General features: G+C 55.5%; 1 protein-coding gene across 3 annotated transcripts in view; it reads right to left on the bottom strand.

Moving 5' to 3' along the window:
• The window catches only part of ANKRD44 (ankyrin repeat domain 44), an 89,699-nt gene that overhangs the window by 46,346 nt on the left and 19,223 nt on the right, over positions 1-24,130 (bottom strand). For all 3 annotated transcript variants that reach the window (XM_029068739.1, XM_029068740.1, XM_029068744.1), the window contains exons 2-7: positions 11,265-11,348; positions 8,845-8,923; positions 8,242-8,312; positions 6,362-6,562; positions 4,572-4,659; positions 1,113-1,255 (exon numbers count right to left, since the gene is read on the bottom strand). In XM_029068739.1, coding sequence (XP_028924572.1) covers positions 1,113-1,255; positions 4,572-4,659; positions 6,362-6,562; positions 8,242-8,312; positions 8,845-8,923; positions 11,265-11,348 — 666 coding nt within the window. The remainder of the gene's footprint in view (positions 1-1,112; positions 1,256-4,571; positions 4,660-6,361; positions 6,563-8,241; positions 8,313-8,844; positions 8,924-11,264; positions 11,349-24,130) is intronic.

Raw genomic sequence — 24,130 nt, 5'->3', positions numbered from 1 at the left:
GGACTGAGCGCTTAGGAGAGCACAATACAGAGTCGGAAGACAGGTTCCCTGCCCACAGTGACCTTATGACTAGACGGGGAGACAGACATCAATATAAATAAGCTATTTATAAGATATAATTTACAGATATGTATACATTTTAAACAAAAAGGTCCGTGAGGCGAATATCAAACGGGGATGGCCTTGGGCTTCCGGAGCAGCAGTGCGGCCTCGTGGCAAGTGCCCGGGCCTGGGAGTCAGAAGAACGTGGGTTCTAATCCTGGCTCCGCCACTCGTCTGCTGTGTGACCCTGACCGAGGCTTTTCATCTCTCGGTGCCTCGGTTCCCTCATCTGTAAAATGGGGGTGGAGGCTGTGAGCCCCACGTGGGACAGGGACCGTGTCCAACCTGATTAGCTGGGATCCACCCCAGTGCTTAGTACAGTGCCTGGGCACCGTTTAGACCGCGAGCCCGTTGTCGGGCAGGGATGGTCTCTATCTGTTGCCAAATTGTACCTTCCAAGTGCTTAGTACAGTGCTCTGCCCACGGTGAGCGCTCAATAAATAATGTTGGTATTTGGTGTTTGTTAAGCGCTTACTATGTGCCGAGCACCGTTCTAAGCGCTGGGGGAGATACGGGGTCATCAGGTTGTCCCCCGTGGGGCTCACGGTCTTCATCCCCATTTTGCAGATGAGGGAACTGAGGCACAGAGAAGTGAAGTGACTTGCCCACCGGCACACGGCTGACGAGCGGCAGAGCTGGGATTTTGAATGAATGAATGAATGAATGAATGGCACGTAGTCAGCGCTTAACAAATACCAGGGTGATTATTAATTATGATTACTATTAAGTGATCGTTAGCATTATTCCTCGTGGAATGTGTCTGTTTATTGCTGCGCTGTCCTCCCCCGAGTGTTTACCACAGTGCTCTGCTCCCCCGAAGTGCTCAATGAATACAATTGCTCACTGTGGGCTTATTGTTGCACTGTCCTCTCCCAAGCGCCTAGTACAGTGCTCCGCACCCACTAAGGGCTCGGTGAATACGGTCGAACGCATGACCGAACGAATGAATGACTCTTCCAGGAGTGGCGGGTGGGCGGGCCCGTTCCCTCCCGCCCCCGCGGCCCCCTCACCTCCACGCCCAGGTTGAGGAGGTGCTTGACGACGGCGATCTGTCCGTTGGAGGCGGCGGCGTGGAGGGGCGTGTAGCCCTTCTTGTCCTTGCAGGTGACCTCGGCCCCGTGGGTGATGAGCAGGGCGGCCACTTCCAGGTGTCCTGAGGGGGGGACCCGGGGACGGGGGGAGGCCGTGAGCCCGCCGGGAGGTCGCTCCGGCCCCTCTCCTCCCCTCCCCGGGGGCCGCAGGGGCCGCCCCGCGCTCGGCCTCCGTCTCGCCCCTCGGAGGGGTCGGCCCGTCCCGCGGGGAGGGGGGCGACGGGTGGCCGCCCCCCACGGGGAACTGAGAACCCTCCAGCCGGGGGTCTCCCCGTCTGCCTCCCACCCCTTGACCGTGGAGGGTCCCTCAAGGTTCGGGTCTGGGTCCCTCTCTAGTCTCCGTCTCCACCCCGTCCCCCGGAGAACTCATTCGCTCCCACGGCTTCCGCTCCCACCTCGGTGCGGACGATGCCCAGATCTCCCTCTCCGGCCCTCATCTCTCTCCCTCTCTGCAGTCTCGGATCTCCTCCCGCCTTCCGGACATCTCCACTTGGGTGTCCTCCCGTCACCTCAAGATTAAAATGCCCAAAACAGAGCTCATCTTCCCACCCAGACCCTGTCCCCCGACTCTCCCGTCGCCGTAGACGGCACCGCCGTCCCTCCCGTCTCACGGGCCCGCAACCTTGGCCATCTCCTCGTCTCCTCTCTCTCACTCATCCCGAGTATTCAATCCGTCACTAAATCCCGTCGGATCCACCTTCGCGACATGGCTAAATTCCGCTCTTTCCACTCCATCCAAACCGGCTACCTCGTTAATAACGATCTCTCATCCTCTCCCGCCTTGATGACTGCCTCAGCCTCCTCGCTGACCTCCCCGCCTCCTGTCTCTCCCCGCTCCGCTCCAGACTTCACCCTGCCGCCCGCGTCATTTTTCGACAAAAACGTCGAGTCCACGTCTCTCCCCTCCTCGGGGGTCGCCCGCCCACCTCCGCGTCAAAGAGAAACTCGCCACCGTCGGCTTCAAAGCCGCCCATCCCCCAGGGCCCCCTCCGACCTCACCTGGCTCCTCTCCCACTCCCACCCGACCCGCACGCTCCGCTCCTCTAACGTCAACCTTCTCCCTGACCCTCCATCTCATCACGCGGAGAAGCGGCGTGGCCTAGTGGCTACCGCCCGGGCTTGGGAGTCAAAGGACGTGAGTTCTAATCCCGCCTCCTGCCTGCTGTGTGACCTTAGGCAAGTCACTCGACTTCTCCGGGCCTCAGTTCCCTCATCTGGAAAATGGGGATGAAGCCTGGGAGCCTCGTATCGCCCCAGCGCTGAGAACGGTGCTTGGCACCTAGAAAGCTTTTAACCAACACCATCGTTATCTCGTCGATCTCGCCGCTGACCTCTCGCTTACGGTCTAGAGGAAGGACAGGGAAGGTATCTCCCAGCTCCGTTACGCTGTTCTCCCCTAAGCGTTTAGAGCAGCGCTCCGCGCACGCTCGCCGCTCAGTAAAGCCCCGTGATGGACAGGCTGAGGTCGAAGGAAGGGTCTTCCCTATTTCTTCCAGGGTGTTCTCACCGCAGTGTGGAATGAAACCCCAGGCCGCACCCCAGACAGGCCTCTCACCTAGTCGCTTCTTTTTCCGGCCTGGGGAACGTTACGCGCAGGCCCACGCGCACGTACGCCGAGACACGGACCCGCAACCACACAGCTGGCCCTACTTGGCAGAGCCAGTCGGGACCTCCTGGCACGCGAGGCCGAAATCGGGGGAAAAAGGAAGTTCGATAACAGTTGTGTCTGAACTCAGACGGGAAGGGGATGTTCCGGTCTGGCTTGGGTGGGAAACCGCCCCACTCAGCTCCATGATAATAATAAAACAATAATAGGTTATAATAATTAAGTGCTTACTACATGCCCGGCGCTGTATTCATTCATTCGGTCGCATTTATTGAGCGCTTACTGTGTGCAGAGCGCTGTACCGAGCGCTTGGAAAGTACAATCGGACAACAGACGGAGACCATCCCTGCCCAACGGCGGGCTCACAGTCTAGAAGGGGGAAGACAGACAACAATACAAAACAAAACGAGTGGACGGGCATCAATAGCATCAATATAAATAAACAGAATTATAGATATATATGTATACACATTAATAAAATAGAATAATGACTATGTACATATATACACGAGTGCTGCGGGGAGTGAGGTAGAGCGGAGGGAGGGAGTTGGGACGACGGGGAGGCGGAGCGGAGGGAAAGGGAGGGCTCAGTCTGGGAAGGCTTCCTGGAGGAGGGGAGCGCTCAGTAGGGCTTTGAAAGAGGGGAAGGGGGGAAATGTGCTAGCTACTAAGCTCTGGGGTAGATATAAGATCATCAGGACCCACATGGGGTTCGCAGTCCAAATAGGAGGGAGAATCGAATCCCCATTTTGCAGATGAGGGAACCGAGGCCCGGAGAAGTGGAATGATTTGCCCGAGGTCACACGGCAAGTACGTGGCAGAGCCGGGATTAGAACCCAGGTCCTCTGACTCCCTGGCCCGGGCTCTTTTCACTAGGCCCACGCGCTGCTTCTCGTTCCCTGACCAATGAGTCTAGAGATAATAATACTAACAATAACGGTGGCATTTGTTAAGCTCCTACTAGGTGCCAGGCACCGTAGTAAGCGCTGGGGTGGATCCAAGCAAATCAAGTTGGACACAGTCCCGTCTCACGTGGGCCTCGCAGTCTGAATCTCCATTTTCCGGACGAGGGAACTGAGGCTCGGAGAAGTGAAGTGACTTGCCCAAGGCCACACGGCAGACAAGGGACGGAGCCGGGATTAGAACCCGTGACCTTCTGACTCCCAAGCCTGTGTCTGATCCACTAAGCCGTGCTGCTTCCTCTATTAGATCTTAGTGCTTAACAAATATCATTATTACTATTATTATTGATACGCTCTTAAGGACATTTATGAAGTTATGATCACACGCCCATTTCACTTCCTGTTTACTCTCCCTCCCTGCCACCGCACTGCTCTGTGACATTCCCTGCCCACAGTGAGCTTCCAGTCTAGAGGGGGGAGACGGACTTTAATAGAAATCAATAAATGAGGGATGTGGACCCAAGTGAGGCTGGAAGAGGGGGAATGAAGAAAGGGAGGGAGTCGGGGCGACGTGAAAGGGAGCGGGAGAAGAGGAGAGGAGGGCGCAGTCCGGGAAGGCCTCCGGGAGGGGTTGAGCGCTCGGTAGAGCTTCGAAGGGGGGAAGAGAGTGAGTCTGGGGGAGGTGAGGAGGGAGGGCGTCCCGGGCCGGACGCGGGCCGGGGGTCGACGGCGGGACGGGCGAGAAGGAGGCCCGGGGAAGAGGTGAGCGGCGGTGGAGGAGCGGAGCGCGCGGGTCGGGAGGGAGAAGGAGAGGAGCCAGGTGACCGCCCGCCGTCCGTGCCCCCGCCGGACCGGCCGCCTCCTCCTTACCCATGTACGCTGCCCAGTGCAGTGCCCGCCGGTCCTTCTTGTCGAACGCGTTGATGTTGGCCCCTTTGGCCAAGAGTAAACTGACCATCTGAAAAGATAACATTCATTCATTCATTCGATCATTCAACGGACGGGGGGCGGGGGGGCACCGCATCGGGCCGACCGCCCCGCTCGCCCCCGGTCACCCGCCCGGACTTTCCCCCCGCACCCAATGTCAGGATGGCACCCCGCTCCCACCTGGCCTCTCCTCCTCGCCCACCCCCGGGCCCAAGCGAAACAATAGTTATCATGGGATTCGTCAAGCGCTTCCTATATTCATTCATTCCACTGTATTTACTGAGAGCTCAACGTGGGCCGAACACTGTCCTAAGCGCTTGGAATGTACAGTTCGGCAACAGAGACCATCCCCACCCAATGACAGGCTCCATATAATAATAATAATAATAATAATAATAGTAATAATGTTGGTATCTGTTAAGCGCTTACTACGTGCAGAGCACTGTTCTAAGCGCTGGGGGAGATACAGGGTCATCGGGTCGTCCCAAGTGAGGCTCACAGTTAATCCCCATTTTCCAGATGAGTTAACTGAGGCACAGAGAAGTGAAGTGACTTGCCCATAGTCACACAGTACGCCTGGCACCGTACTAAGCGCGGGGGAAGATATGAGGTGATCGGGTTGGACACGGTCCCCGTCTCACATGGGGCTCCCGGGCTTCATCCCCATTTTCCAGATGAGGGAACTGAGGCCCAGAGAAGTCAAGTGACTTGGTTGGCCAAGATCACCCGGCAGACAAGTGGAATTAGAACCCATAACTTTCTGTGTCCCGGGCCCGGGATCTCTCCACTAGGCCAGGCTGCTTCTCAAGCTGGGCCACAATTCATTCGTTCATTCAAGAGTATTCATCGAGCAATTACTATGTACAGACCACTGTACCAAGCGCTTGGAATGGACAATTGGGCAACAGATAGAGACCGTCCCTGCCCGACGACGGGCTCACGGTCTAAACGGGGGAGACAGACGGCAAAGCGAAACAGAACAACACGAGAACAAGACAACGTGGCCAGTCTTCCGGAGGCCGCTGGGAGACTCCACGGGGACAATAATAAAAATAATAATGATAACTACGGCACTCGTTAAGCGCTTACTATGTGCCAAGCACTGTTTTAAGCCCGGGGGTAGATAGAAGTTAATCAGGTTGGACACTGTCCCTGTCTCACGTGGGACTCGCAATCTCAATCCCTGTTTTACAGACGAGGGAGCCGAGGCCCAGACAAGTGAGGTGACTTGTCCAAGGTCACAAAGCAGACAAGTGGCGGAGCCGGGAGGAGAACCCATGACCCTCCGACACCCAGGCCCGGGCTCTGACTTGCTACGCCACTTTGTACTGTCCTCTCCCAAGCACTCAGTAGAGTGCTCCGCACACAGTAAGCGCTCAGTAAATACAACCGAATGAATGTAAGGACAATGCAACAGAGTTTGGCAGACTCTAAGCTCACTGTGGGTAGGGAATGTTTCCGTTAGATTGCTATGCTGGACTCTCCCAAGCGCTCAGTACTGTGTTCTGCAAACAGTAAGCGCTCAATAAATACGACTGAATGAATGAATGAATGGTCTTCTCCCGAGCGCTCAGTCCAGCGCTCCGCACACAGTCAGTGCTGAATAAATACGACAGACCGATCGACCGAGTAGAGCTGGATTTCTGCATCCCGCGGGGCTGCGGAAGGCGCCCGGCCTCCCGGTCCTCCCGCCCCGCCCCCGCAGCCCTCCCGGCCCGGGCGGGGTCTCTCACGTCTCCGTGGCCGTTGAGGGCGGCGTGATGCAGGGCGGCGCGGCCGGCGCGGTCGGAGACGTTGAGGCCGCCCAGCTGGGGCATGAGCAGCTGGGCGCAGCGGAGGGCCCGGTGGGCGGCCGCCACGTGCAACGGCGTCCGCCAGCTCTTGTCCCGGGCGTTGACGTCGGCCGCGTGCTTCAGCAGCACCGACACCGCCTCCTGCCGGGACACCGCGGCGGCGTGGGGAGGGCGGACCGACACCCCGTCCTCGGCGGCCCCCCGGCCTCCCCCCGGGGGGCTTGGGGAAGCGTCGACTAGGCGCCGGGCGCCGTACTGGGCGCCGGGGTCGATCCAAGCTGGTCGGGCTGGACGCGGGCCCCGTGACTCGCCCGGGGTCGCCCAGCAGACGAGGGGCGGAGGCCGGATGAGAACCCAGGTCCTTCTGCTCCCAGGTCTGGGCGCCACCCACTAGACTACACTGCTCCTTTAGACCTCGAGAAGCAGCGGGGCTCAGTGGCAAGAGGCCGGGCTTGGGAGTCAGGGGTCACGGGTTCTAATCCCGGCTCCGCCGCTTGGCAGCTGGGTGACTCTGGGTGAATCACTTCACTTCTCTGGGCCTCGGTGACCTCATCCGGAAAATGGGGACGAAGACTGGGCGCCCCACGGGGGACAAACTGATCACCTTGTATCCCTCCAGAGCTCAGAACAGGGCTTAGCATATAGTAAGCACTTAACAAATGCCATCATCATCATTTGGACCGCGAGCTCGTCGTGGGCAGGGATCGCCACTGTTTATTGTTGTATCGTTCCTTCCCGAGCGCCCGGTACAGGGCTCCGCACACAGTAAGCGCTCAATAAATACGATTGAATGAATGAACCCAGGTCCTTCTGACTCCAGGCCAGGGCTCCGGCCACGCTGCTTCTCGAGGGCTTAGGCCCAGCACCAAGGCCCAAGCGCTCAGCCCAGTGCTCCGCACACAGTAGACTGGCAGGTCCTGGAGGGCGGGGATCCCGTCTACTAACTCTAGTACTCGCCTGAACGCTCAGTCCAGTGCTCCGCGCAAGGTAGACTGGCAGATCCTGGAGGGCGGGGATCCCGTCTACTAACGCTGTGGCGCTCGCCTGAACGCTCGGGCCAGTGCTCCGCACACGGTAGGCCGCAAGCTCCTTGAGGGCGGGGATCACGTCGACCAGCTCCAATGTGTCGCATTCAATTGTATTCATCGAGCACTTACTGCGTGCAGAGCACTTACTGCGTGCAGAGCACTGGACTGAGCGATTGGGAGAGTACGCCCAAGCACGGAGTTGGCATTTAACAAATACGATATTTAAAAAAAAAAAAGGACAAAAAGTCAAGCTCGTCTCTCTAGTACAAGGGTGTAATGGCAATTAATAATAATAATTAACTGTGGTATTTGTTAAGCACTTACTTTGAGACGAGCACTGCTCTAAACGCTGGGATAGACACACAAGATAATCAAGTAGGACTCAGTCCCTGTCCTTCGGGGGCTCCCAGTCTAAGCAGAGGGCGTAAGATTTGATCCTCATTTTACAGATGAGGAAACTGAGGCCCGGAGAAGTGAAGTCACTTGCCCAAGGAGGCAGGTGGCCGAGTGGGGATTAGAACCCAGGTCCTTCTGACCGCCCTGCTTCCCTACGGTACCCGGGATTTCATTTCCAGACGAGGCAACTGAGGCCCAGAGGGGTTGAGTCATCCGAAGGTCGCACAGCCGGCCGGCGGAAGGGCTGGATTAGAACCCGGGTCTCCTGCCCTTCCCGCTAAATCCGGCTGCCTCCCGCCAAGCGGAAACCTCCCGGGGAGAAGGGGGTGGGCGGGGGTCCCGGGGTGGGGGACCGGGGGGAAGGGGGGGGTGGGAAGACGGACGCCCCGCGCTCACCTCACTCCTGGAGGCCACGGCCCGATGGAGGGGGGTCAGCCACATGTTGTCCTTGGCGTTCACGCGAGCCCCTGAAACCAAGCAGCACCCGGCAGCCCCATATCAACCGATCCTATTTATTGAGCGCTTACTGCGTGCAGAGCGCTGGACTAAGCGCTTGGGAGAGGACGAGAGAACGATAAACAGACACGTTCCCTGCCCACAAACAACTGACAGGCCGGGGGGGAGAGAGACATGAGTATAAATACATTCATTCAGTCAATCAGATTTATCGAGCGCTTACTGTGTGCAGAGCACTGGACTAAGCGCTTGGGAGAGGACAGTAGAAGAAGAACAGACATGATCCCTGCCCACAAGGAGCTGACAGTCTAGAGGGGGAGATGGATATTAACGGAAAGAAATAAATGGGGGATGTGGATGTAAGCGGTGTGGGGCTGGGAGGGGGGATGAAGAAAGGGAGCGAAGCGGGGAGACACGGAAGGAAGCGGGAGAAGAGGACGCAGTCAGGGAAGGCCTCCGGGAGGAGATGGGCCCGTGATGAGGCTTTGAAGAAGGGAGAGTCGTTTTCTGTGGGATTTGAAGAGGGAAGGAGGAGGACCTTACCCGAGAGGACGAGGAGCTCGATGATCTCGGCGTCCCCCAAGAAGGCCGCCACGTGCAGCGGGGTGCGCTTCTCACCGTCCTGCAGGGAACCAGACCGGGCGGCGTGGGCCGTGGGGGGCGGGCCGGCCGGCCGGCACGAGGAAGCCACGCGACCGACCGACGGACGGGGCGGAGGACAGACACGGGGACGGGAGCGGCCCCGACGGGGGAAATCGGGGCAAGGAAGGGCGGGCGGGCGGGCGGGCTTGGGCCGCGCGGAGTTTCGGGAGTCAATCGGGGAAGGCTTCTTGGAGGAGGTGAGGGACAGCTGGGCCCTGACGGATTGCGGGGGAGGAGAGAGAGTTCCCAGGCCTCTTTTCTAAACCCAAGAGCCCTTGACGATTCTTTCCTCCGCTTTTTCTCAGCACCTGCCACTTTTCTTGAAAATGGTATTTGTTAAGTGCTTACTATGTGCCAGGCACTCTACTAAGCACTGGGGAAGATAATAATAATAATTGTGATATTTCTTGAAAGCTTACTAGGCGCCAAGTACTGTACTGAGCTCTGGGGTAGATACAAGCAAATCGGGTTGGACAAGGTCCCTGTCCCCCGTGGGGCTCACGGTCTCCAGCCCCATTTTCCAGGTGAGGGAACTGAGGCCTAAAGAAGTGAAGCGACTTGCCCAAGGTCACCCAGGAGGCAAGTGGCAGAGCCGGGATTAGAACCCAGGACCTCTGACTCCCAGGTCTGGACTCTTTCCACTAAGCCACACTGCTTCTCATTTTCACGTCACCTCCGCAATAGGAAACTCTAGACTGTGAGCTCACTGTGGGCAGGGAACGTGTCTGTTTATTGTTGTATGTACTTTCCCAAGCGCTTAGTACAGTACTCTGCACACAGTGGGTGTTTAATAAATATGACTGAATGAATAGAGAGCTTTGGACTGTGAGCCCGCTGTTGGGTAGGGGTTGTCTCTATCTATTGCCAAATTGTACATTCCAAGTGCTTAGGACAGTGCTCTGCACATAGTGAGCGCTCAATAAATACTATTGAATGAATGAATGAATGAATAGAGCATGGGCCTGGGTTCTAATTCCAGCTCCGCCACATGTCTGCTGCATGACCTTAGGCAAATCACTTCACTTCTCTGGGCCTCAGTCAACTCACCTGTGAAAAATGGGGATTAATAATAACAATAATAATGTTGGTATTTGTAAGCGTTTACTATGTGCCGAGCGCTGTTCTAAGCGCTGGGGGAGATACAGAGTCATCAGGTTGTCCCACGTGAGGCTCACAGTCTTAATCCCCATTTTACAGATGAGGGAACTGAGGCACCGAGAAGTGAAATGACTTGCTCACAGTCACACAGCTGACGAGTGGCAGAGCCGGGATTCGAACCCATGACCTCTGACTCCCAAGCCCGGGCTCTTTCCACTGAGCCGCGCTGCTTCTCTGAGTGTGAGCCCAGTTTGGGACAGGGACTGGATCCCACCTGATTAATCTGTAATCTGTACCTACCCCAGTATTTAGTACAGTGTTCGGCACATAATAAGCACTCAACAAGTAACATTATTATTATTAATATGAGATGGAGGGTCAGCGAGAAGGTTGGCATTAGTGGAGAGGAGCGCGCGGGCCGGGTCGGGGTAGGAGGGCGGCCAGGTGAGGTCGGAGGGGGCCAGGGGATGAAGCCGACAGTGAGGAGTCTCCGATGTGGAGGTGGAAGGGTGGAAGGGTGACCGCCGGAAGGTCTCGAGGAACGTTTTTGTAGAAAAATGACACGGGCAGCAGAGTGAAGTACGGACAGGAGCGGGGAGAGACGGGAGGCCGAGAGGTCAGCGAGGAGGCCGACGCGGTCATCCAGGCGGGAGAGGAGGAGGGACTGGATTAACGTGATAGCGGTTTGGATGGAGAGAAAAGGACGGAATTTAGCCATGTTGGGAAGGTGGGTCCGACAGGATTTAGTGGCGGATGGAACATGTGGGTTGAATGAGAGAGAGAAGTCAAGGAAAACACCCCGGTTCTGGGCTTGGGAGACGGGAAGGACGGCGGAGCCGTCTACAGGGATGGGAAAGTCAAGGGAAGGGTGGGGATGGGGAGGGGGGAGAAAAGGAACTCTGTTTTGGACTCGTTAAGCTTGAGGTGACGGGAGGACATCCAAGGGGAGATGTTTTGAAGGCAGGAAGAAATGGGAGACTTGAGAGAGGGAGAGAGGTCAGGGCCGGAGAGGGAGACTTGGGAATCGTCAGCACAGAGGTGGGAGTCGAAGCCGTGGTTGGGAAGGAGTTCTCCGAGGGAGTGGGTGTGGATGGAGACTAGAAGGGGACCCCGAACTGAGCTTCGAGGGACCCCCACAGTTAGGGGGTGGGAGGCGGAGGAGGAGCCCGCCCAAGAGACGGAGAAGGAGCGGCCGGAGGGAGGTCGGGGTGTCGAGCCCTCACCAGTGCGTTGACGTCCTCGGTTTTGTAGATGAGGGTCTTGATCTCCTCGGGGTCCCCATTGAAGATGGCCTGGACCAGGGGGGGCTGCGGGCACGGAGCCAGGAGTTAGGGGCTTGGCGCCCGGGAAGCCGCCCTCCGGAGCCCCCAAATCCTCGCCAACATTCCCGGCCCGGTCCTGGCCCCGGCCCCGGCCCCGGCCCCGCCCCGGACAACCACCCTTCCTTCCCACCGGCGGGCTGGGCCCAGGCGGGCTGTCCTTGGGATTGGGACACCTGGGGTGACAACCCTGCGCCCCGCATCCCGGGGGAGGGTCTCCACATTCCCAAGCCCCTTCACAACTACCCCTGCCTCCTCCCTCTCCCTCCTTCTTGTGTCTCCTTTTTCCTCCCTCTCCCCTCCCTTCCCTCCCTCTTCCCCCTTCCTTCCTCCCTCTTCCTCTTTTTCCCTCCTCCCCTTTCTTTTTCTTCCTCCCCTTCCCCTCATTCCTTCCCCCTCCCCTTTCCCTTCCTCCCGCTCCCTCCTCCCATTTCTTCTCCCTCCCCCTTCAGCCCAGTTGCTTTTTTAATGGCATTTGTTAAACACTTACTATGCACCAAGCACTGTACTAAGCACTGGGGTGGACAGAGTTACAGTGGAGATCAGTTACCTCATGTGTAAAATGGGGATTCAGACTGTGAGTCCCAAGTGGGACAACCTGCTTACCTTGTATCTACCCTAGCGCTCAGAACAGTGCTTGGCATATAGTAAGCATTTAACAAATAACATTATTATTATTATTACTACAAGCAAATCGGGTAGGACACAGTCCCCATCCCATGTGGGGCTCACGGTCTCCCTCCCCCTTTGACAGACGAGGGAACTGAGGCCCAGAGAAGTGAAGTGACTTGCCCAAAATCCCACAGCAGACACGTGGCAGAGCCGGGATTAGAACCCAGGTCCTTCTGACGCTCAGACCCCCTGTTCTTACTACTAAGCCACACTGCTTCTCTATTGACAGGCAGTCAATGGTATTTATTGAACGCTGACTGTGTGCAGAGCACTGGATTAAACGCTGGGGAGAAGACAACAGAACAATAAACAGACACAATCCCTGCCCACAATGAGCTGACAGTCTAGAGGGATAATAATAACGATGGTATTTGTGATGCGCATACCATGGGCCAAGCACTGTTCTAAGCGCTTACGCTATCGATGTAAACGAAAGCTGAGGGGCTTGACTGATTCGTTCATTCATTGAATTGCATTTATTGAGCGCTAAATGTGTGCAGAGCACTGTAACTAAGCGCTTGAAAAGTACAACTAGGCAACAGATAGAGACAATCCCTGCCCAACGACGGGCTCACAGTCTAGAAGACGGGGAGACAGACACCAAAACAAAACAGGTACAAGTAAATAATAATAACAATAATAATGTTGGTATATGTTAAGCGCTTACTATGTGCAGAGCACTGATCTAAGCGCTGGGGGAGATACAGGGTCATCAGGTTGTCCCACGTGAGGCTCACAGTTTTAATCCCCATTTTCTAGATGAGGGAACTGAGGCCCAGAGAAGTGAAATGACTTGCTCACAGTCACACAGCTGACAAGTGGCAGAGCCGGAACTCGAATCCATGACCTCTGACGCCCAAGTCCGGCCTCTTTCCACTGAACTACTCTGCTTCCTTTTATTGAGCGCTTGCTTTGCGCAGAGCCCCGCTCTAAGCGCTTGGGAGAGGACCGTCCAACAGAATTAGAAGACACATTCCCTGCCCAGAGTTGACCCCTTCGCCCTCAAATCTTGCCATCAGCTTGGGGGTGAAGGTCCGTGCGGAGTCACTCATTCAATCGTATTTATTGAGCGCTTACAGTGTGCAAAGCACTGTACTAAACGCCCGGGAGAGTATACTACAACAGAGTTGGTAGACAATTTCCCTGCCCACAATGTGTCTGACGTCATATCGTCTTCTCCCAAGCGCTTAGTGCAGTGTTTTGCATGCAGTAAGCGCTCAGTAAATACCACTGAACGAACGAATTAACAAAGAAGTCACGAAGGGTGAGAGTCAATATTCCTTGCTGGGTTGAAGCAGCTTGGCTTTTATTCATATTAATAAATAGGCCCAGAGAAGTTAAGCGACTCATCCAAGGTCACACAGCAGACAAGTGGCGGAGCCGGGATTACTTGTGGTATTTGTTAAGCGCTTACTATGTGCAGAGCACTGTTCTAAGCGCTGAGGAAGACACAGGGTCATCAGATTGTCCCACGTGGGGCTCATTTTTTAATCCCCATTTTTTCCCAGATGAGGTGATTTAGGCCCAGAGAAGTGAAGTGACTTGCCCAAGGTCACACAGCAGACAAGTGGCAGAGTGGGGATTAGAACCCACGATCTCTGACTCCCAAGCCCGGCCCCTTTCCACTAATCCACGCTGCTTCTCTAGAACCCACAACCTCTTGACTCCCAAGGCCGGGCTCTTGCCACTAGGCCAGGTTACTTCACTTCTCTGGGCCTCGGGTCCCTCACCTGGAAAATGGGGATAATAATAATAATAATAATTCTAGTATTTGTTAAGCGCTTACTGTGTCCCAAGCACTGTCCTAAGCATTGAGGTGGATACAAGCCACTGAGGTTGGACACAGTCCCTGACCCACATGGGACTCTCAGTCTCAGTCCCCATTCAGTCAGTCAGACGGTAAGCGTATTTACCTGGTGCTTCCTATGTGTTTATTAGCACGACAGTAAACAGTGACCTTCCCTGCCCACGACGAGCTCCCAGTCTTCATCCCCATTTTCCAGATGAGGGAACTGAGGCCCAGAGAAATGAAGGGACTCCCCCGAGATCACACGGAAGATTCGCGGCGGAGGCGGGATTAGAACCCACATCCTCTGACTTCCAGGCCCGGGCTCTTTCCACGAGGCCACGCCGACGACAGAATCAGGACAAACGTTCCCTGCCCACAACGAGCTTATGATCTAGAGGAGAAGAAAGACGGCAGACAGAGGGGCTGCGTCTCCTCGAAAGCCCAAAAGCCAATTGATCGATCGATCTATCAATCCGTGGTTTTTATCGAGCCCTCTCTACGTGCAGAGCACCGGACTGAGCGTGTGGGAGAATACGGAGGCCACGGTCCCTGCTCACAAGGGACACTGACTGTGAAACCCTGACTCTCTGATGAGGAAAACAGATCTGTCCTTAAGCCAAGTGATTTGTTGTTGTTTTTTTAAAATCTGTGGTGGGGTTTTTTTTATGACTTGAAAGAAAACATCAGCCTTAAAAACAGGAAAGACTCTCATTTCAAGTTTTTAGAAAATGTCAGTTTCACTTTCACCCATTTTAAAAAAACGAGGGGGGCGGGTGGCTAGGTTGAGATCTTACCGAGCTCGACGCTCGGCAGAGTTCTCTGTCCCCCTGGGTACAGTGCTCCGCAGGCCTAAGGTCAGAGCTCTACAATGGTCAGCATCACGCTCTGCAATCCTCAGTACAGTGCTCGGCCACGCTCAGTCCAGTGGCCTGCAACCCTCAGCACCTCAAGAGGTTCTCCTGCTTGACCGACAGACCCCTTTTTTGTCTCTAAAAGAGGCAGCAGAAGGGTCCGGCCCTTCCCGGGGAGGACAAATGGTGGGGGTGGGGTGGGGGGGACGAAGAGGAAGAGGGGATAGGAGGAGGAGGAGGAGGAAGAGGAGAAGAGGGAGGAGGAGAAAGAGGAAAAGAGGAGGAGGAGAAAAAGAAAGAGGAGGAGGAGGAGGAGGATAGAGGAGGAAGAGGAAGAGGAAGAGAAGAAAGAGGGAAAGGAAGAGGAGAAAGAGGAGGAGGAGGTGGGGAAGTAGAAAAGGAGGAAGACGAGGAGAAGGAGAAGAAGGAAGAGCATAGAGGAGGAGGAAGAAGAGGAGGAGGAGGAGGAAGAGGCAAGAAGGAGGAGAAGGAAGAAGAGGAGGAGAAGAAAGAGAAGGAGGAAGAGGGGAAGGAGGAAGAGGAGGAAGAGAAAGAGGAAGAGGGCAAGGCGGAGAGGAAGGAAAATGGGGAGGAGATGGAGGAGGAAGAGGAGGAGGAAGAAGAGAAGGAAGAGGAGGAGAGTGGGCATCCATGGGGTCTATGACCCCAGCCGTGATCGCAGCTGTGAGCCCGGCAGCCCGACCGGCCGGGGGTCTCGGTGGCGGCGGGATCTCCTTCCCCCATTCCGTCCTGCACGGCTGCTCTCCGGACGCCCGCCCACCCACCCATCTGCCCCCGGGACAGGCTAAAGCTTCCACGTGAAACCCAGCCCCCTTCCTCAGCTCTCCTTCCGTCCTCCACCTCCCACTCGCTCCGACACCCCCCCGACCTTCCAAACACAAAATAAATAAATAAGTATGGCACTTGTTAAGCGCTTACTATGTGCCAGGCACTGTTCTAAGCACTGGGGTAGATCCAAGCTAATCAGATTGGACACAGCCTCTGTCCCACGTGGCGCTCACAGTCTACATCCCCATTTTACAGATGAGGGAACCGAGGCCCAGAGAAGAGAGATGACTTGCCCAGGGCCACGCAGCAGACATAATAATAATAACAGTGATGGGATTTGTTAGGTGCTCACTAGGTGTCAAGCACTGTTCTAAGCACTAGGTCCAAGATCATCAGGTTGTCCCACGTGGGGCTCACAGTCTCAATCTCCATTTTCCAGATGAGGTCACTGAGGCGCAGAGAAGCGAAGCGACTTGCCCAAAGTTACCGAGCCGTCAGGTGGCGGAGGCGGGATTAATAATGTTGGTATCTGTTAAGCGCTTACTATGTGCAGAGCACTGTTCTAAGCGCTGGGGTAGATACAGGGTAATTAGGTTGTCCCACGTGAGGCTCAGGCTTCATCCCCATTTTACAGATGAGGTCACTGAGGCACAGAGAAGTGAGGTGACTTGCCCACAGTCACACAGCTGAAAGTGGCAGAGCCGGCATTCGAACCCACGACCTCTTTCTCCCAAGTCCGGCTTCTCGCCACTAATAACAATAACAATGATGTTGGTATTTGTTAAGCGCTTACTATGTGCAGAGCACTGTTCTAAGCGCTGGGGTAGATACAGGGCAATCAGGTCGTCCCACGTGAGGCTCACAGTTAATCCCCATTTTACAGATGAGGTCACCGAGGCCCAGAGAAGTGAAGTGACTCGCCCACAGTCACACAGCTGACAAGTGGCACAGCCGGGATTGGAACCCCACTAAGCCATGCTGCTTCTCTAGAGCTACGCGGACGGCGGCGTGTGGGAGAGGAGGCTGCCCAAGGCCCACGTGATCCGGCCTCAAACGTCGCCCGTGCAAACTCCGACGCAGCCGAGGCCGTTCGGCGCCTAGTCCAGGGCCCTCTTGCCCACGGTAAGCGCTCGATACATGCCACTGACCGACTGACATTAAATGGAGCCGGAGAGGTTAGTACAAGATGGAAGTCAGTGCGGAGAGAATGAGGTACGGAGAGAGACGGAGTAACTCGCTTTGAGGAAAGCCGAGTCCTGAAGGTGCGGAAGTGGTTTGGTCTGGCAAGAAAGCTCCCCTCCTCCACGAGGCCTTCCCAGACTGAGCCCCTCTTCTCCTCTGCTCCTCCTCCCCTCCCCGTCGCCCCGACTCCCTCCCTCCGCTCTCCCCCCCTTCGCCGCCCCACACCACTTGTGTCTATAAGGACAGATATATTATTCTATTTAGTCTATTAATGATCTGTATAGATCTCTAATTCTATTTATATTGACGGTACTGATGCCTGTCGACTTGTTTTGCTTTGTTTTGTTGTCTGTCTCCCCCCGCTTGTAGACTGTGAGCCCGTCGTTGGGGTTAGGATAGAAGCCCAGTAGATGTAGGCCGGACCTGGGAGTCAGAAGGACCTGGGTTCTAATCCCGGATCCGCCGCCTGCCGGCTGGGTGACCTCGGGCCGGTCACTTTGCTGCTCTGGGTCTCAGTTCCCTCATCGGTCAAATGGGGATGAAGAGTGTGAGGCCCCCCGTGGGACAGACAACTTAAGGAACTTAACTTAGGTGGCTTAGTGGCAAGAGCACGGGCTTGGGAGTCAGAGGATGTGGGTTCTAATCCCTCCTCTGCCACCTGTCTGCTGGGTGACCTTGGGCAAGTCACTTCCCTTCTCTGGGCGTCAGTTTCCTCCTCTGTAAAATGGGGATTGAAACGGTCCAGGCGGGACAGGGTCTGGGTCCAGCCCGATTTGCTTGGATCCACCCCAGCGCTTAGTACAGGGCCTGGCACACAGTAAATGCTGAACGGATACCGTAATTGTCACTCTTAGAAGGCGCTCAACAAATACCACCAACAGACGGATGGACGACGGTGCCCTCCCGCTCCCCGGCCGGTTTCGGATGGCGGCTCTCCCTCCCCGCCGACCCCGGGCCGGTCCCATTTTGGGACGGGATCTTGACCTCCCTCCCCCGCCAGGCGAGCGGCTCGGTGCGGGCCCGGCCTCCCCACCCCCTCCGAGGGGAGCGGAAGCTGTGCAGATTTCAGCTTCCTCAGCTTTGCTCTGAAGCAACGGGGCCTCGTTGCTTCATCGGCCGCATTTAGGCCTCAGACGGGAAGCGCTGCCGGAACGCCGAGAGGTTAACGGCCCGGAGCCCGCCACCTTTCTGGGGCCCGACTTCCGGCGGTTCTCACGGGCCCCGCTGCCAACCCGAGGCGAGAAAACGGGGAGCCCTCGCCCGCACCCACCGAGCCTCGGGGGCTCCTCTGACGCCAACCTTCTCACCGGGCTTCCATCTCGCCCGTCTCGACGTCGACCACCGGCCCACCTCTGGCCCGGAACGCCCTCCCGCCTCACCTCCCACAGACGATCACTCTCCGCCACCCCAGAGCCTTTTGAGGGCCCATAATCATACCAATCACAATGAATAATCACGGTATTTAAGCGCTTACCATGTGCCGACCACCGTTCTAAGCTCTGGGGTGGATACAAAGTCATCAGGCTGTCCCACGTGGGGCTCAGACTTTTAATCCCCATTTTACAGATGAGTTAACTGAGGCGCAGAGAACTAAAGTGACTTGCCCAAGGTCACACAGCAGATAAGCGGCGGAGCCAGGATAATAATAATCATAACGATGTTATTTGTTAAGCACTTACTATGTGCCGAGCGCTTTTCTAAGCACTGGGGGAGATACAGGGTCATCAGGTGGTTCCCCGTGGGGCTCACACTTTTAATCCCCATTTTACAGATGAGGGAACTCATCTGTGCCCCAAGTCACCCAGCTGACAAGCGGCGGAGCTGGGATTAGAACCCACAACCTCTGACTCCCAAGCTCGGCCTCTTTCCACTAAGCCGTGCTTCTCACTCCCCTCTGCGTCACCCTGAGTGACTTCGCTACTCTGGGCCTCAGTTCCCTCATCTGTAAAACGGGAATGGAAGCTGTGAGCCCCACGGGGGGCAGGGCCCGTGTCCAACCCGATTGGCTTGGATCCACCCCAGTGCTTAGTACAGCGCCTGGCACACGGTCAGCTGCCCGTCTCCTCCAGGAGGCCTTCCCTGACTGCGCCCTCCTCTCCTCCCGCTCCCTTCCACGTCACCCCGACTCCCTCCCTTTCTTCATCCCCCCTCCCAACCCCGCACCGCTTACGTCCACATCTCCCATTTATTTCTTTCTATCGATGTCTGTCTGCCCCTCCTTGTGGGCAGGGAATGTGTCTGTTTACTGTTCTGTTGCCCTCTCCCAAGCGCTTAGTACAGTGCTCTGCACACAGTAAGCGCTCAATTAAACACCAGCGATCGAGTGATCCTTCAAACGAGGGTGCTCAGAGCTCACCGACGTCGATCGCCTCAAAATGTGTCACCCTGGCACTTGGATCTGCATCCTGCGTTCACCACCCCCTCGGCCCCACAGCACTTAGGAGCAAATCCATCATTTATTTATTTCTATTACTGTCTCCCCGTCTCGACTGTTGGCTTGGGGTGGGCAGGAAATGTGATGATGATGATATTTCTCAAGCGCTTACTAGGTGCCCAGCACTGTTCTAAACGCTGGGGGAGATACAAGGTCATCAGGTTGTCCCACGTGGGGCTCACCGACTTCATCCCCTTTTGACAGATGAGGGAACTGAGGCCCAGAGAAGCGAAGTGACTTGCCCCCAATCACACAGCAGACAAGCAGCGGAGTCGGAATTCGAACCCATGACCTCTGACTCCCAAGCCCGACCTCTTTCCACTGAGCCACGCTGCTTCTCTAAGCAGCCTACCAGCTCCGTTACACTGTCCCTTCCCAAGCGCTTAGTCCAGAGGTCTGCGCACAGTAAGCGCTCACCGATCGAGTGCAACCCCCCCCCCCCCCGGTGTGAATTTTCAGGTCGTTCATTCAATCGTATTTATCGAGCGCTTACTACGTGCAGAGCACTGTCCGAAGCGCTTGGAATGGACAATTCGGCATCAGCTAGCGACAATCCCTGCCCAGTGACAGGCTTCCCAGGCGCGGCCCGGCCGGAGAAGGGGAGACGGCAAGAAGGTGGAAGAAGTTAGGTCTGAAAACCCCGGTGACCCTCACCGTCCATCCATCCATCCACCGTGCTCCATCGGGGGAAGAGGAGACCAGGCCCGGCGGCCACTTTCAAATTAAAACCAAAAAAGAAAAGGCCCCAGGCTGCCCAGCTGCCCACTGGTAAAAAGAGAACCTTTTTCCGTCCCAACGAACGTCGTTCGGTAGCTCTGTGGGCTGCGGACAGGCGGGAAGGAAAAAAATCAGGTTGTGGGCGCTACCGTGGCAGCCAGGGGTCCGGCCCTTGGCCTCCGAGAGAGGTAAGAATAATGATAATTAAGGTATCTGTTAAGCATTTACTATGTGCCGGGCACCGTACTAAGCGCTGGGGTGGATACAACGCTTACAACAGTGTTTTGCACATACTAAGCACTTAACAAATACCTACATATGTATATATATTTTTATTTATATACATACAAGCCAACCGAATTAGCCGCAGTCCCTGTCCCACCTGGGGCTCAAAGTCTCCATCCCCATTTTCCAGATGAGGAAACTGAGGCCCAGAGAAGCGAAGCGACTTGCCCAAGGTCACACGGCAGTCGAGTGCGGAGCACGGATTCGAACCCATGACCTTCTGACTCCCCGGCCCGTGCTCTCTCCATTAGGCCATGCCCTCTGACTGCCAGCCTACTTTTCCTATTCATTCATTCGATCGTATTTATTGGGCGCTTACTGTGTGCACAGCACTGGACTAAGCGCCGGGGAGAGGACAACAGAACAAGCAGCGGGGCTCAGTGGCAAGAGGCCGGGCTGGGGAGTCAGAGGGCGTGGGTTCTAATCCCGGCTCCGCCGCTTGTCAGCCGGGTGACTTTGGGCAAGTCGCTTCACTTCTCTGGGCCTCAGTGACCTCATCTGGAAAATGGGGATTAAAAACTGTGGACAACCTGATCACCTTGTATCCCCCAGCGCTTAGAACAGTGCTTGGCACCTAGTAAGCACTTAACAAATACCAGAATTATTATTATTAACAATAATAATTCCCTGCCTACAATGAGCTCACAGTCTAAAGGGGGAGATGGATATAAAGAAACATAAATAAATATAGAAAGAAAGAGATGGCAGGTGTAGACAGAAGTGCCGTGGGGCCGTGGGCGGGGGGACGAAGGAAAGGCGCTGACACAAGAGAATTAGCAGGCACCTTCCCATCACCCCTTCAGTTGCTCGGAGGTAAAAGGCCGGGCTGGGGAGTCAGAGGTCATGGGTTCAAAACCCGGCTCCGCCGCTTGTCAGCTGTGTGACTTTGGGCAGTCACTTCACTTCTCCGGGCCTCAGTTCCCTCCTCTGTCAAATGGGCATTAAGACTGTGAGCCTCACGTGGGACAACCTGATCACCTTGAATCGTCCCCAGTGCTTAGATCAGTGCTATGCACGTAGTAAGCGCTTAACAAATGCCATCATTATTATTACCAGAAGGTGAGGGCGGGAGACGGGACAGAGAGCTACCAGCCCAGGGCCTAACGCTCTCTCCTTGCCAAGGTGTTCTTCCATTAATCGATCGATCCATCAATCAATGATGATGACGAGGATTATGATGATGGCATTTCGTTCATTCATTCAACAGTATTTATTGAGCACTCACTATTGTGCAGAGCACTGAACTAAGCGCTTGGAATGGACAATTCGGCAACAGAGACGATCCCGCCCAATGATGGGCTCATAGTCTAATCGGGGGAGACAAAGCAAAACAGACAAAACAAGACAACATCATCAAGATAAAGAGAATCATGGAGCAAAACAGAATGAAACGAAAACAAGACATTATCATCTGTTAAGCGCTTGCTCTGTGCCAAGCACTGTTCTAAGCGCTGGGGAGGTATAAGGTGATCAGGTTGTCCCACGTGGGGCTCACAGTCTCCATCCCCATTTTCCAGATGAGGTCACTGAGGCTCAGAGAAGTGAAGTGACTTGCCCAAAGTCACCCAGCTGACAAGCGGCGGAGCCGGGATTTGAACCCACGACCTCTGACTCCCAACCCCGAGCTCCTTCCACTGAGCCCCGCTGCTAATATGTTCAGAGGACTGTACTAAGTGGTTGGGAGGGTACGATGTAACATCACCTTCCCAGCGTGGCTTAGTGGAAAGAGGCCAGGCCTGGGAGTCGGGGGATCAGGGTTCTAATTCCAACTCTGCCGCTTGCCCGCTGTGTGACCCTGAGCAAGTCACTTCCCTTTTCTGTGCCCCAGTTTCTTCATCTGAAAAATGTAGCTTACAGTCTAGAGGGGGAGACAGACATTAATAGAGATAAACTGGGGGTATGGACATGGTATCTTTAATAAAAAATGACTGTTATTTCTTAAGCGCTTACTGTGTGTCAGGCCCTGTACTAAGCGCCGGGGTGGATACAAGCAGATGGGGTTGGACACAGTCCCCGTCCCACGTGGGGCTGAGGATCTTAATTCCCATTTTCCAGATGAGGGAACTGAGGCCCAGAGAAGTGAAGCGACTAGCCCAAGGCCACCGAGCAGTCAAGCGGCGCAGCCGGGATTAGAACCCAGGACCTTCTGACTCCCAGACCCGGGTTCTACCCACTAAGCCGTGCCCGTCAACACTTAACCCGAAGCACAAAAATCAATCCGAAGAATCAGATGGCAGAAAGCACAGCGCTCCTTGGCCAGGAGAACAGAAAATCAATTTGCACTTGACCTTTCTGCAAAACGTTCATCTTTATTTTACGTATTTGGTCGATTTTAATGTCCGTCTCTCCCTCTCGGCTGTAAGCCCCTTGTGGGCGGGGGACGTGTCTACCACCTCTGTTGCACTGGACTCTCCCGAGTGCTTAGTGCAGTCTTCTGCACACAGTAAGTGCCCAATAAAAGGCCACCTGGATCGACTGACAGATTGATCTTTACCTAATAGTAAGAACCAGAGGCCGACGGTTATCATTCGCTCAACCAACCACATTTTTATGCTATTTGTTAAGCGCTTCCTATGGACCGGGCACTGTACTAAGCACTGGGGTAGATCCAAGTTAATCCGATTGGACGCTGCCCCTGTCTCCTACGGAGCTCACAGTCTAAGCGGGAGGGAGAACCAACTTTGGGCAAAGCACCGTACTAAGGGTTTGGGGGCATCCGACAAAATGACTGGAGCGGTTGCTAAGCGCTCACTCTGTGCCAAGCACCGTAGTAAGCGCCAAGGCGGACACGAGCTAATCCGGCCGGACGCAGTCCCCGTCTCGGAACGGTGCTCGGCGCATAGTAAGCGCTTAACAAATGCCATCGTTGGTTATTATTATTACTCGGGAATTTCATAAGAGAACGGGAATTTAATCTCCACTTTGCAGATGTGGAAACTGAGGCTCGGGGAAGTGAAGCGACTTGCCCAAGGTCACACAGCAGAAAGGTGGCAGAGCTGGGATGAAAACCCTGGTCCTCTGACGCTCGGGCCCTTTCCATCAGACCGTGCCGCTCCTCTCTGAAGGTCCTCTCTGAAGGTCGGTCAGTCACATTTATTCATTCATTTATTCATTCGATCCTATTTATTGAGTGCTTACCAGGTGCAGAGCAGTGTACTAAGCGCTTGGGAGAGGATACACCAACAATACACCGGGCACATTCCCCGCTTATCACGATGCGCTCTAATACTACTAATAATAATAATGTTGGCATTTGTTAAGCGCTTACTATGTGCCGAGCACCGTTCTAAGCGCTGGGGTAGACACAGGGGAATCGGGTTGTCCCACGCGGGGCTCACAGTCTTCATCCCCATTTTCCAGACGAGGGAACTGAGGCACCGAGAAGTTAAGTGACTTGCCCAAAGTCACACAGCTGACGAGTGGCCGAGCCGGGATTTGAACCCATGACCTCTGACTCCAAAGCCCGTGCTCTTTCCAATGAGCCACGCTGCTTCTCTATACGCTGCTTCTCTAGCGGCGGGGACGGGAGGGTCGCTACGGTCGGCGACGTCCGGGGCTCCCGGCCGCCGGGGCGGGAGAAGACGTCCGTTCCGAGTTGGCCGCCCAACCCTGCTAAATGCCAAGCTTCCCTCCGTCACAGTGAGCGTTCCAGCCCGCTCCCGAGAGCGGAGCGACCGAAGCCAACGGGCTCGGAATCCTTCTTGTTCCCCGCTCAAGGCACGACCGGAATTCGGGAGACGTCTGCTCCAAATATTCTGGAGCTGGGCCAAAATCCTATTTAATCCCTAACCCATAGGTGGATCGACTGGTTCCTCCTCTTTCCAAATTGCTTCGGCGGCTCTCCCCGCCTCCCTCCATCCCCTCCGTCGCTCGGTCGGGCGGTCGGGCGGATCGACTGAGCGCTTACTGAGTGCACGGCCCCCGGGAGAGGACGGCGGAATAATACAAAAGACACCTTCCCTGCCCACGACAAGCTTAGAGTCTGAGGTCCCGACGTGAGCTTGGGCAAGTCCCTTCCCCGGCCCTTTCCTACCTCACCTGGCTACTCTCC

This window comes from Ornithorhynchus anatinus, chromosome 7 (genome assembly GCF_004115215.2).
Source record: "Ornithorhynchus anatinus isolate Pmale09 chromosome 7, mOrnAna1.pri.v4, whole genome shotgun sequence".
NCBI lineage: Eukaryota > Metazoa > Chordata > Mammalia > Monotremata > Ornithorhynchidae > Ornithorhynchus > Ornithorhynchus anatinus.
This window is presented reverse-complemented; position numbering and strand designations above follow the sequence as displayed.